Source organism: Loxodonta africana, chromosome 19 (assembly GCF_030014295.1).
Source record: "Loxodonta africana isolate mLoxAfr1 chromosome 19, mLoxAfr1.hap2, whole genome shotgun sequence".
Taxonomy (NCBI): Eukaryota; Metazoa; Chordata; class Mammalia; order Proboscidea; family Elephantidae; genus Loxodonta; species Loxodonta africana.
This window is the reverse complement of record NC_087360.1, coordinates 7705072-7718125: the sequence shown is the minus strand read 5'-3', so window position 1 is coordinate 7718125 and position 13054 is coordinate 7705072. Positions and strand designations below refer to the sequence as shown.

Below are 13054 nucleotides of genomic sequence, written 5' to 3'. Positions count from 1 at the left end.
GTGCAGCCTTTGGCAAATTATTTAACCTCTCTGTGCCTCAGTGGGAGTCCTGCTGGCACAGTGGTTAAGAGCTTGGTTGCTAACCAAAAGGTTGGCAGTTCAAACTTACCAGCCACTCCGCCAGGTTGTGGCAGTCGGGGCACTTCTACTCTGTCTAGGGTCGCTATGAGTCAGAATTGATTCTATGGCAATGGGTTTTTGGTGCCTCAGTGACCTCATCTGTAAAATGGAGTCAATAATACTACCTACCCCTAGTGTTGTATACAGACTGAATGAGTTAATGCTTGTAAAGTGCTCAGAACAGTGCCTGGCATGAAGCAAGTGCTCCATCAGTGCTTTAATATATAAACACACAAAAACATTGGTAACACACTGGCTCTAAGGGCCACAGAGTGAGCTTATGGTGGTAACAAGTCGCTCTGGTTCCAACACACTCTTCCTTCCTGACCGCTGAGATTTCAACCTCCCGGGGGACAAAGGTGGGAGATGCAAAGAGGGAGCAGGTAAAAGAAAAAAGATTACTGGGAACAGAGTCTTTAACTCTCAATAAAAAGAGCCAGTGCTTCAATTCTCTTCTCCCAAGAGGTCAGGGAAGAAGGCAGGAAAAGAGAGCTAAAGTAAAACAATGATAACAAAGAATAACTCAGAAAACCCAACAGTTAGGAATATGAGAACAAGAGGACAATTGGCTGTGTGTGGCAAACTGGAGAAGTGCATTTCAAGGTATTAATACAAAGAACCTTGAATGCAGTTGTGGAGCTCCATGTCGTCTATACAGTTGGAAAGTTTCTGCTCCCAATTTTGGTAACCAAGGAATTGAGCCTTTATAATTCATGAGAGATTTGATAGAGAACAAATCAGTCTACCCATCAGCCTACGCTCATGAACACCTGAACGGCACCAAGACCAGAACTCAGGTGGAACCACTGGGTCAAGGGTCGGGCCAACAGCGTGGCATATCACTCAAGGTGTCCACCACTCACACACATGGGTCTTCATCGTTAAATAGTGAAAACCATTACCCTAGTGTCTTCTAACTCCCTCTGGAGTTTGTCAGCTTTGGTCTTTTCAAAGAGCAGGCTCTGTTCAAGCTCCTTAATGCGGGCATGCTCCAGTTTGGTCTGCGTCTGTTAGTAAAAAGGAAGAGGAAGAGAACACAACAGTGCCACCATCACGTGCCAGCACAAGAGGAAAGAGAGCGGCATGCAGGCTGAGCCACCAGTACCTTTCGCCAGAGGATGAACAAAAGGGATAATGGAGAGAGGAAGAGGATGGAGATGAGATGAGGAGGCTGGGGGTGAGGATGAACACTATGGACACAAGGACGATGGTGGGCGGGGAGATGGGCTAGTCTATTGAGAGCAACATGAAGAACACATGAGGCAAGATGAACGGTGTCAGATGCATGCAACCAAATATAAGTTATATTGATAAGTGAAGTTGATCAGCACAAATTAGACTCGTTAATATTCCTCTAAACTATCATCTTCCCTCCTCCCACAGTGGCTGTTTGACATTAATGTGTATGTAACTGACTCAGTGACTTTACAAAAAGTAGAATGTCCCCCAAAACGATAATCACTATCACCTAACATGAAAAAGACAGCTTCAAAAATCTTAAAAGTGCTCAATACATCCTTGGACAAGGGGCCTTGCCCTCTGGCATACAACGTGACATGAACACGGGTCGACCATGAAACCTGATGGAGGGAATCCCGAGACTAGAGCTGAGGAAAATCACATCAGTGCCTTTGCAGATACGGGAAGATATTCTCAGAGAAGGGTCTGAGAGTCTTAACAAACTTCTCATCTATGGCAGGCCGATCTTTCGAAGGCTATTATTTTGTCATCAGGGGAAGGAAAAAAAATCAGATTTACAAAGAGAAAATTCCATAACAATTTTCCTTCACATCCCTCACTTCTGAAGCCAATTAGAGCCTCAGCAGGATAAAAGCTCAGCTGGAACTGGTGAGGGGCTTATTATTTTTCTCCTAAGATGAAGTAGTTCTTACAGCTCAGAGGTGAGAAACGGTGACAATGGCATGAGTGTGAATCACAGCAAGAGGTGGTGATAGTCTAATGTGGTTCAGAACCTCCGAGGTCTCAAGGTACTCTCTAGTACCCATCATCATGTACTCAGGGGTGATCTGGAGGGAAACTCAAAAGATATTCTCTAACAGGTAGAAGTGCAGCAGGATCTTAATAATTGGAAATAATCTAGACATTAGTCCAAAAGTAGCTCTTCCCCCACCTACCTCTCCTACCCAAGAGGGTCTGACCAGTATAATGAACTGATGAGACCTAATGACCCAGCTGCTCTTAGCAGCTGCCAGCGACTCGTACTAATTTAAATATCACGTGGCATTAACAGCTCTGACCTATCAAGTCTGCACCTTTAGGAAAAATGACAACAAACTCAAAAGAAAGTAGTGCAGAGCTTCAGTAGAAGGTGGAATCTAAACATAAAGATTGTGAACATCTTTGCTCATTCCAGTGGTACTCTGAGGATTTCAGAGCATTCCAGTGATCACTTTGCTTGTGAACCAGGTATAAACTCCCATGGGATATTTAAAAAGTGAACCGAAAAAAAAGAAAACTCTTCACCTGCTTCAGCTCTTTACACTTAACAAAAATAACGAAATAAAATTCCAAACCTAATTGTCCAGATAGTGCCTCGGTCCGTATGTGCCTTAAACATACGTCCTTCAATTCAGCTGCTTGGACAAGAAGAGAATCTAATCCAGCTCTACATAACTGGGGTCACGGCCTTAGGGACTGAAATTCAAGACCAACAGGACAAAGAAAAAGCCAAGAGAACCTTTCTTCTCCTCTGGACACCGAGTTAGGTCAGTATTTCCAGAGAAAACGCAACTATCCATTCACTGAGATCATCTCCCCATTCAGAGATCTTCCCAACGACTGATGGCTATGCCTACAAAGCTCTGGGGGTCATAGCATGAAGTAAAAACACCATGCGTGAATAGGACAACCCTCCTTTTAAACTTCTTAGAATAAAATGTGGGGTCTTCAGGGAGGAAAGTCCCAGGGCAGGAACTGAGAAGAAGAAAAGCAGAGGTTCTGCGGGAAGCGCACAAAGAGGCAGGAGGGCAGGCCCATGCAGACTGACACCGGGCAGCAGGAGCCTGTTCTGGAAGGCGAGAAGAGACCCAGATCACTGAAGGAGCTTCCCAAAATACGAACCCTCTGACCACAGTCTTTTGTTTTTTTAAGTTTAGTCTTGAGTTATCTACTGCAGCTGCCAGGAGGTGGTAGGAAGAGTAGTTCCTCGTTTAAATTTTGTTCTCTTGTGGTGGTAAATCAAAGCAAGCAATTTTTGGATTCTTTTCAAACAGCATCACAGCTGGTGGGGTCTACTGTGAAGCAACGCTTTGCAGACCACTTTGGAAAGGTTGTTCGGTGTTGAGCAGAGGGAGGAAGGAAAATAAAAAAGACCTCCATGCCTAGCAGCACGGCTACTAGGAAAAAATCTCGCTTCAAATGTAATAAAAGACATAGCGTCTTCACTGAAGAACACTTGCCTCTTTTTTCACGTTTTACGGAAAGGAGCCCTGGTGGTGCAGTGGTTAAAAACTCTGCTGTTAACCAGGTAGGTCAGCGATTCGAACCCACCCAGCGGCTCCGTGGGAGAAAAGACCTAGCAATCTGCTCTCGTAAAGATTATGGCCTAGGAAACCCTGCGGGGCAGTTTACTCTGTCACATAGGGTTGCCATGAGGCGGGATCAACTTGACAGCACAGCTGTGCCAACAAAGGAAAGTTTGAATTTCTTGTCAGGTACATGGCAAGCATTGCCCAGGAGGGGGAGCCCACACAAAAGGCAATGAATCCCGGGAAATTTCACAGTTCCCTCTGGCCACACGGGAAATAAAATCAGAGAACTTGGGAATTCTCCCCTGAATTTCTATGACTCCTTCATCAAACATCTTTTATGGTTCAGTCAGCTACCATTTCTTTTTGAATAGCTCTAAGATCAGAATACATTATAAACTAGCTGAAGAAGGCCAGGCTCCTAGTTAAAATTCTTTTTTCTTTTTCAACAAAATTTTTTATGAAGCAAACGTTTGCCTATTTGTTAAACAAATGAGTTTAACGAGCTTAGTCATTACTTGGGATCCACCAGCGGCTCCTTGGGAACCCTATGGGGCAGTTCTGCTCTGTCCTATAGCGTTACTACGAGTCGGAATCAACTGGACGGCAATGGGTTTGGTTATTTTGTTGTTGTTTTGGTTTAGTCATTACATACAGTTTCTTCAGGGTACAGATGTAATTGCTTTGAAAGCCACATGCACAGAAACATTAAGGCCAACGTTCCAAGGTCAGCTTATGCAGTTAGTATTTATCAATAAGCATTTTAATCTGTAATCGATGTGTGTTAACAAGGGAAATATCCACACAGTTAAGTGCCCTCTTACATTCTCGGGATCTTCAGAAATCTGGCTCTTTTGCTATCAGTAAAAAAATAAAAAAATTAAAGAATAAAAACAAGAGATTCAACTAAAGTTTCCCTATGTGTTAGGGTTTCCAGATAACTTTAGTTGATTCACTGCAAGTATGTTTACCAGACAGACTATACTTGCCCGGTGCTGATGTAAATATTTTAATTTGCCCCTGTCCCCCAACACTGTAGGCTATATCTTATATGAATTAGATGATGATGTGAAACTTCTAATGAGTCTTTGGTGTTTTTAAATGGATGAGAACAAAACAAAAGTAATTTAAAGGAATGTGACTGTATATGAAATGAGCAAAGAAGGTACTAAATCGCTAATCATCTATTAAATTCTGGGTCCTATAGAATTCAGAAAATGTTCCCTTTACTCTCTGTTAACCATAAAAACGTATTTATTTCCAAAGAAGTAAGAGCTCCTGTTTTGGAAGGGCCCCTGAAATGTAAGCACTGTGTGGGCAACCAATAGTCTCTAAAATTGTAAGGATAGCAAAAATGTGTACTCTGAGAACTGTACAAATAAGAACAATTATTACTAAAACATTACGGAGTAAAGAACCGAAAGTCTTCAGAATTTGGAAAAGTTAAATAATTTACGTTTGTCATACACCTAGCAGTGGTTCAAAAGCATCAAAACCATGTAATTCTGGAGTCTAATTCAAAAACTAATGTGACTAATTGTTGAGAATACTTACGTCAAAGGAAAATCTCTATGAATTCAAAACATGCCATAGAAGTAAAAGAAACTGAAATCTAAATTATTCTTGTTTTTTGCTGTGGTGATGACTTAAAAAAAATTCAACTACTAGAGCGTATGTTTATCTCTTTTACAGGGTTATAACAGAATTAACCCGCTCATTTGAAAAGCAAAACTGAGATAAAGCCAAAAGTTTTGTTATGGGTTATTACGAGGAAATTTTAAAATGTGATTTTTCTAATAATCAGAGGAGCATACGTGTTCTTACAGAGGACTGCTTTACAGGGAGGCACACTGCCAGGTGTATGACTGAACTGAATCCAATTCATGGTTCTGAACTTTTGAAGCAGGAGAAGAAAGTAGTGACAATTTTCTTCTGCAGAGGAATTGGGCCACCACAGTGACAGGCTCAAGGGCTGACACGTTCCCCTAGACCACAGCCATGCTGGTAACCCACTGGGCCACAGGGGCTGGGGCTCCGCCACCACGCCCTCTGCCTGCTGCGCTGGCCATGCGTCTCCGTTGGCATAGCTGCTTCCCCCGCACGTCTGAATACCCGCACCAGGAAAGCTTCAGAGAGCTGGAGGGGTTTTACCTCAAGGTCGCCTTTGGTAATGGATTCTTCCTCAACCCGGAACTGAAGATCCTCAACCTTCCTGTGGATTGAAACCCAAATGAAGTGTTTAGGAGAAGTAACTGAGGGCCACATCTGCCTACTTAACAAAACAAAGAAAAACTACACTCAACAACCTGGTGAATTCAGTTCACGATCAGAAGAAAGTAAAGTAGAAAGAAATGCTTTGAAGACAAAGAAAACAGTCCTCCAATTTATAAATCTAAGAGCTCTACTCTAGTTATTTAGGAAATTCCCAAGTTTTATCACGAGGTAAGACTTACGAAATATCAACTGGTCCCCTTGGTCACAGATACCAGAGAGATCTAACTGAGACAAGATCGGCCTGAAAGAAAAGTTCTGATTACCCCAGAATTAGGTTTGAGATTTCAAGTCAACAATTGCTTCTTTCTAGTAAGAGCAGATAGGGAAAAATGGTATAGAAAACAAATCTCTCTTTATATCACGACATATCAGGTATTTCGGGGTAAAAAGAACACATATATTCACCAAACATGCACGGAGTACCCGTTATGTACAGAACCCAGGCCACAAGCTGCCTCAGCAAGAGACCCCCAGTCTTAACCCTGTATGACAATACCAGTCTCTGCTCCCAGAATGGGACACTGGGGTTGGACTTGAGGGAGATACAATCAAGGATCCCATTTCCTTGATTCTAAAATGCACATCATTTTTACATTTAAAAATGTCTGATATTGTAACGTGTGATTTCCACAAAGCCGTCAGAGTCGATGAAATATGATATTCTGAAGAGTCACACAATCTAGGTAACATCCACATTACAAATCTTTACAAAATTGGGTGTAAGAGAAGAATAAAAGAGGGACAAAGTTCATAACATGCACGCAAAAAAAAAAAAAAAATCCTTTCAGGTCACCAGCACTTCTAGCAAAATCAGGAATTAAAAAACCCTACTCAGGTTAGTCAGAAATGTCATCTGCAAGCTCACTGCAGAGCTGAGCAACATTTTTACTGCCCAGAAGTCTGTAGAATAACAGCTGGCTTAAGAACAGAAGCAAACAATACTGGTCCCTGGGCATTCAGAAGGGCCTAGAAGAATCCTTCACTATTTCTCATTTACATGAAGCCATTTTCTGGCTACTAGGTGAATTTCCCACGTAGGTACTTCTCCCTCCTCCTGGTGAGAGGCAGTGTTATACCTCCACCGTACCCCCTTACCACCACAGTTGTTATGAGCATCCCGAGCACACAGTAACACCAGATTATTACTGAAGTATGCTGCTGCTCTCAGAAATGACAAAAGACGGCATTAAATGCTACAGCACACAAGCTTCCCATTCTCCAGGGACATTTCAATGATTTCTGTGCAGACACGTTTTACGTCGCTCCAAGAAGCCTCCCTTTTGGAAGAACCCACCTTGCCTTCGCTGTCTCACACAATTTAGCCCTTGATTTTGTACTGACTGGGAAAAATTCTCTATTTCTCATGTGAGAGTTTTGTTTTCATAATAACGGACTGAGTTTCTCAAGGACAGGGACCTTGCATCATTCACTAGACAGTACACTTTTATATGCTACATGGAAGGTGTTTTATAAACACTAGGTCACTTAGGCCTGGAACATACTCTCACGGCAAACAGATCTGGGTGGAAGTGGGTTTGCATGAACTTAAAACACTTCGGCCATGCTCAAAAGGATGTCTGGCACACAGCAGACACTCAATAAACACGTGCTCAATAAATCAGGCCATGTCTGGATGATTCCACATTTCTTGAGAAGAAGTTGAAACAAAGCAAACCCTCCTCACACAGTAGGAAGGGTTGGATTTCTGCTACACAGAGTTATTTGTCTGGCTCTATGGATTGACACCAACGAGGTTGTTAGTGGGAAAATTTTCCTCAGATCTTTTAAAGGGAAAAGGCTGTACTTGCACCAGGAAACAGTTTGGGATCACCTTTTCTCCTCTTCGAGTTGGTTGAGAAGCTCCACCTTCTCCCTGTCAGCCGCTTCCACCATTGTTCGCAGCTGGTCCATCTTGGCCTCCAATTCCAGAACATGCTGGGGAAGACAGGGACAGCAGTGAGGGGCAAGTTCGGATCCAGACACAGGCCCAGGGACAACTCCAAAAAACTACAGCTAAGTGGTACCACCGTGGGCTGGCACTACTTTAAAACCTTTCCACATTCAAATGCTTTATGTGACCATTAATGGGTTACTCTCAGCAGCTTTCCTGGAAACTAGATGATGAAAACCATACCATTAGTGCAACAGAGGGCAACGTTAAAACAACTCCCTTTTTTTCAAGCTGAAACGCATACAAAGGATAATCTACAAAACAGTATTTGTAACCACAGATGAGGTCCTAGTAAACAAGGTGGCCTAACACAGAGAGGCTCTGGACGTAAAGACCAAAACAAAAGACTACAACAGAATCAAGAGGAACAAAACTTCATCTTTAAGATGATGGAAACTGGTACCATGGGCCACAGCTTTCAGACAAGCCCAGCAGGGAAATTCACACTCATTTCCAGTACTCTCAAAACTAGCTCCCTGGCTCCAAGCACCAGGCATGCCTTTTGGCCTCCTCACTCAACTTAAGAACCATCACCATCTCCACCACAAGACCAGCGCCAGACTTCACCTGATCGTGTCCATCCCGAGCCAGAGCTAGCTCCTGCTCTATCTCCCCCACGTGGCTCGTGGCCTTGGCCACCTCCGCCCTCTCTAGATCCCGTTCGGCCAGCAGCTGCTCAATGTGCTGCTGCTTCTCCTTCAGGGCCTCCTGGAGGGCAGTGGTGCCGGAGATCTTCCTGGCGTACCGGGAGGAGGTTTCAGTCAACTGCAAAGGAAAGTTAAAGAAGTGAAGGGCCATGATGCTATCAGGGAAGCGGGGCGGGAGCGAGGCATGCATGGCAGGCGGCTCCTCAGCAAAGCACAAGCGCTGCCCCAGCTCACAGCCTTGCCCGTTACTAGGAAAGGCTTGTCGTCAAGAACACAAGGAAGTACGTGGCTGCTGTCAGTAACTTTCACAAAGAACCCAAGTAAAGAGGTCACGGAACAATCACACAACGTAAAGAGGTCACGGAACAATCAAACAATGTAAGGAGGTCACAGAACAGTCAGGAAGGTGTTTGGAGGGGGAATACATGGCTCAAATCAAAGGCACCCTGAGCTCAGTTGGCAGGACCTTGTAGGAATCTAGAAAAACCCCACAGAACTCACTTAGCAAGCTCCCCTAAACTCCATTTCTGCCTGAGCTTCATGCATACTTGTTTCTTGTTATGACGTTCTGGCCAATTTCTTGATGCCTGAACTTGAGGCTGAGACTTTTTCCCAATTTCTAAAGCTTCTAGATACTATTAAGTAAGCAAGGGGTCACTTTTGGAGTCACAAGCCTTCCTTTGATTGATTAAATAGTTGGATCTTTGTCAGGATTTTCTTCATCTTTCTTTCAACATAAAAGGCATAGGAGCTTTCACCCAGGAAACCAGTCCTGAGGACCTGAATCCGAATCCCCAGAAAGGTTTATGTAGATAAGATTAAGAGTATGGCTGAGCGGGGTAGTCCACGAGCACGTGTCTCTCTGGACATGAACACACAAGAGAAAGGAAGGAAAACAGATACAGGGAGAAGGGAGAAAAAAGAAGTTTGGGAAGAAAGAGAGAAATAGGGGCGGGGAAGGAGGAAGAGAAATAATGGAGAGAGGACTGGGAAAACAAAATGGAGGGATGGAAAGAGATGGGGCGGGGGTGCGGGTAGAGAAAGAAAGTTTCTGTGTGTCCATCTGTTGATCTTTGCTGCTTCACAAGCTTGATTCCTCCATCTTAAGACTAATGGTCATTTTACAACGCAGAGGGAAGTAAGTGTTAAAAAACACTTAACATCCTGTGAAATGTTAGCAGGCAATCCGTCGAGTTGAATGACATTTCCTCCACGTTTGACTCCAGAAGGTGGTAGGTGGCTCAGAAAAGGCCTCAGCCCTTGGCAGCATTTGTTCCAGGCCATTCACTTAGCAGCAGCTGGCTCTACATCAATTCAGCCCCGACGTCATCATCGGCAATCGCAGCCCGTTTGTGGCCTGAATGGTCTTCTCTTAATCAGTCCAACCGAGCATCTGAGCCCCCATGGCAGGACGCAGATTACAGCAAGTCTCTTTCATCAATTAATAATTAAGAAGCTTGATAACTACGACAGTGAAGGAATCCAATCAAATCTACATTGTCCTTGGTGAAGTTTAATTACTTACACGGATTGGGGGGAAATTCCTGTTCTCTCTTTTAACCACCTGACCTTCAATTTCCAATTTCATTATGTGGTTAAATTAGACTTTCTCTTAGTAAGTAACATTTATACCTGAAAATACTAAATCCAAGGTTCCCAAACGAGGTACAGAGATCCCCTAGGGCACCGCACCAAGCAGGGGGACTGTGGGATATTTTAAATTTTCAAGGAAAACACAGTTGACACCTGCTGGACACCATGCAAACTAGACCTCAAGGCAGTTCAGTTTCAGCATGAGATTGGTACTACACTTCTTTCGACAGCATCACATCTTTGCGAAGCTGGGTTTTGGCTATTGCTATGATCAAAACGTACTTTGCAAAAATCAATGTGGCACAGGAAATGAGGGCAGCAGTTTTCTTTAGCTTTCTAGTTTACCTTTAATATTTATGTCTTTTTTTTTTTTTAAATAATATTTTATTGTGTGTTCAGTGAAGGTTTACACAGCAGTTTAGGTTCCCATTCAACAATTTCTACACATGTTCAGTGACATTCTTCACAATGTGTGAGCATCCTCGTATTTCCAATCTAGTTGTTCCGTTTCCATTAATCTAGTTTCCCTGCCTCCTTACAGTCTCATCTTTGTTTTAAAGAAACTGTTAACGGTTTGGTCTCATACAGGTGATTTTTTTTTAAAGGAGCACAGTAGTTACAGTTGATATTCATTATTCGGAGAGCCAACCTGTTATTTAGCTATGAGGTGACCTCAGGGGTTCGTTTTGGTTCAAGGTTTGAAAAGCATCTCAGGGCAAGAGTCTCAGGGAGTCCTCCAGAAACTCTGGTTTTGTGTATGTGTATGTTTATTTTTTTTTTAGGATTTTAAGGTTCTGTTCATATTTTTCTCCCATTCTGTCAGGGTCCATCTACTGCGGCCTTGATTAGAATTGCTGGTAGTGGTATACGGGCGCCATCTAGTTCTTCTGGTCTCAGGATAGATGAGACTGCTATTCATGTAGACTATCTGTCCTGCAGACTAGTTTATTCTTTGAGTCTTTGGTTTCCTTCTCTTTCACTTTGGACAAGGAGGGTAGCATTTTTCAATATGATTTCAAGGTTTGAGAAGATCTGCAGTGCCCAACAGGCACTTATACCCAATAGTCAGTAATTGTGATTATTCTGAAATAAAAATATTAATTTTTTTTCTTTCAACTTATGTGTATCATTTCTCTTCAAATGGCTACTTTTTTTGTTGTTGTTAGGTGCTGTCAGGTCAATTTTCTACTCCTAGTGACGTCATGTGACAGAGTAGAGCTGCCACATAGGGTTTCCTAGGCTGTAATCTTTATGAGAGCAGATTGCCGGGTCATTCTCCTGCATAGCTGCTGGGTGGGTTCTAACAGCCACCTTTTAGTAGCAGCCAAGTGCTTAACTGTTGGGCCACCATGGCTCCTTGGGGCATAAATATTAAGTTGTTTGAACCTAATTACTTAATAAACAGAACTTAGCTATTTCTTCCAACCCAGGGGCAAGATGAAAAATAAAAAGGTTCATGAATCCAGAAAGTCTGGGAACCTCTGTGCTCAATACTTTCAGAAAATCATTTTGCATTAGAGAATCTTTAGACTTTTCCATATATGCCTGGGACTATACTGTTCAGAGGAGCCCTGGTGGTACAATGGTTGAGAGCTTAGCTGCTAACCCACCAGTTGCTCCTCAGGAGAAAAGACTTTGCAATCTGCTCCTATAAAGATTACAGTCTAGGAAACCCCAGGGGGCAGTTCTACTCTGTCACATGAGGTCACTATGAGTCAGAATCAACTCAATGGCACACAACAACAACAATGACATGTTCGGAGATGTATTTCTGGAAAGTCAGGATTTCAATTATTCTATGTCCCTGTCGTATCATTTTTCTGGTAACTCCTTGCTTAAAAACTACAGCTACCCTATACCAAGACAGACAAAACTAAGCAGTCTTAAAAGGGAGAGAGACTCATCTCTCTTCTGTCAATATTCATCACTGAATGAGATGAGCTAAGAACTGGTCTGAAAAGAAAGAGGAAATATTAGGGGGAGCAGGGAGAGCTTGATGTTTTCCAAAGAAAAGGACATTTTTAATTTTTTTGTATTATAAGGCAAGAAAAATTACTCAAGTGAGATTTCCAATCCAAATGAGATACTGCCATGGATTTGTTCCTAGATTAGCAAAGTAGACCAGATGTCCACATTAGCATTTGCTGACCCACTCTGAACAAAGCTTTGTCCAAACAAAGGGGTTTCTTCACCTGCATGTTCTTGTTGTGTTTTTCTCATAAAAGTCCACTTCTGACTTTTCTGATGAATATGCAGATCTTCTCTTTCATGTGCAAACTGAATAGTCTGGGCAGGTATTTATTTTGCTTAAATGGTAAGAGGAAGAAAATCCAGTGGGTTGGCAAAGGAGCAAGACCCCCACATAGAAGAAAGATTCCACCACCTCTCCTTTCCCTGCCGGCTACACGAGAAGCTAAGGCAAAAGGAGACCACGGGCAAACACCCTGACTTCCCTGGTCACACCACTCCACAGTCTAGCTCTGGTCTGTCATTCACCACCATAAAGCACAGGTCTTACATTCAGTTGGGTAGAATCTTATGCTGCCTTTTCAAATATAAAACAGTATTTGCCTCACGTCAAGTAATAAACTTAAGGGCAGGGCATGAGGCCAAAAAGCTATTGTTTTCGATCCTAATACAACACCATATTAATGAACAGAATGAGGTACTGCCTATTTTAATTCTGTTGTTTCTATGTTTACTGCGCTAAATGGGATAAAAAGCGGAGGGGAGGTGAGGGGAGGGGAAGAGGGAAAAGGGAGATGAGAGAACAGAACAGGAAACGAAAAAAAAATGGCCTTTCCTAGGTTCTTTCAAGTTCTAGAAGTTTCCCTCTACATTCTCTGGCCCAAATCAGGAACACTCCACACATTAATGCTTTCAGTGGGTTAGAATGTATTAATTTAAGATCAGGATTCTAAGAATACACCTTTTCTCAAAATACTTTAGTTCCTAAATTGTTTAAAGTCGAAGAGAAAGAG

At 42.8% G+C, this 13054-nt stretch overlaps 1 protein-coding gene across 7 annotated transcripts in view; it reads right to left on the bottom strand.

Moving 5' to 3' along the window:
- Nucleotides 1–13054, bottom strand: part of CLIP1 (CAP-Gly domain containing linker protein 1) — a 126033-nt gene that overhangs the window by 55066 nt on the left and 57913 nt on the right. For 5 of the 7 annotated variants that reach the window (XM_064272140.1, XM_064272142.1, XM_023539245.2 and 2 more), the window contains 4 exons: nt 8401–8598; nt 7714–7817; nt 5760–5820; nt 1023–1127 (listed from right to left, as the gene is read on the bottom strand). In XM_064272140.1, the coding sequence (XP_064128210.1) occupies nt 1023–1127; nt 5760–5820; nt 7714–7817; nt 8401–8598 (468 nt within the window). The remainder of the gene's footprint in view (nt 1–1022; nt 1128–5759; nt 5821–7713; nt 7818–8400; nt 8599–13054) is intronic. The other 2 variants (XM_064272143.1, XM_064272141.1) reach the window with 1 other exon arrangement.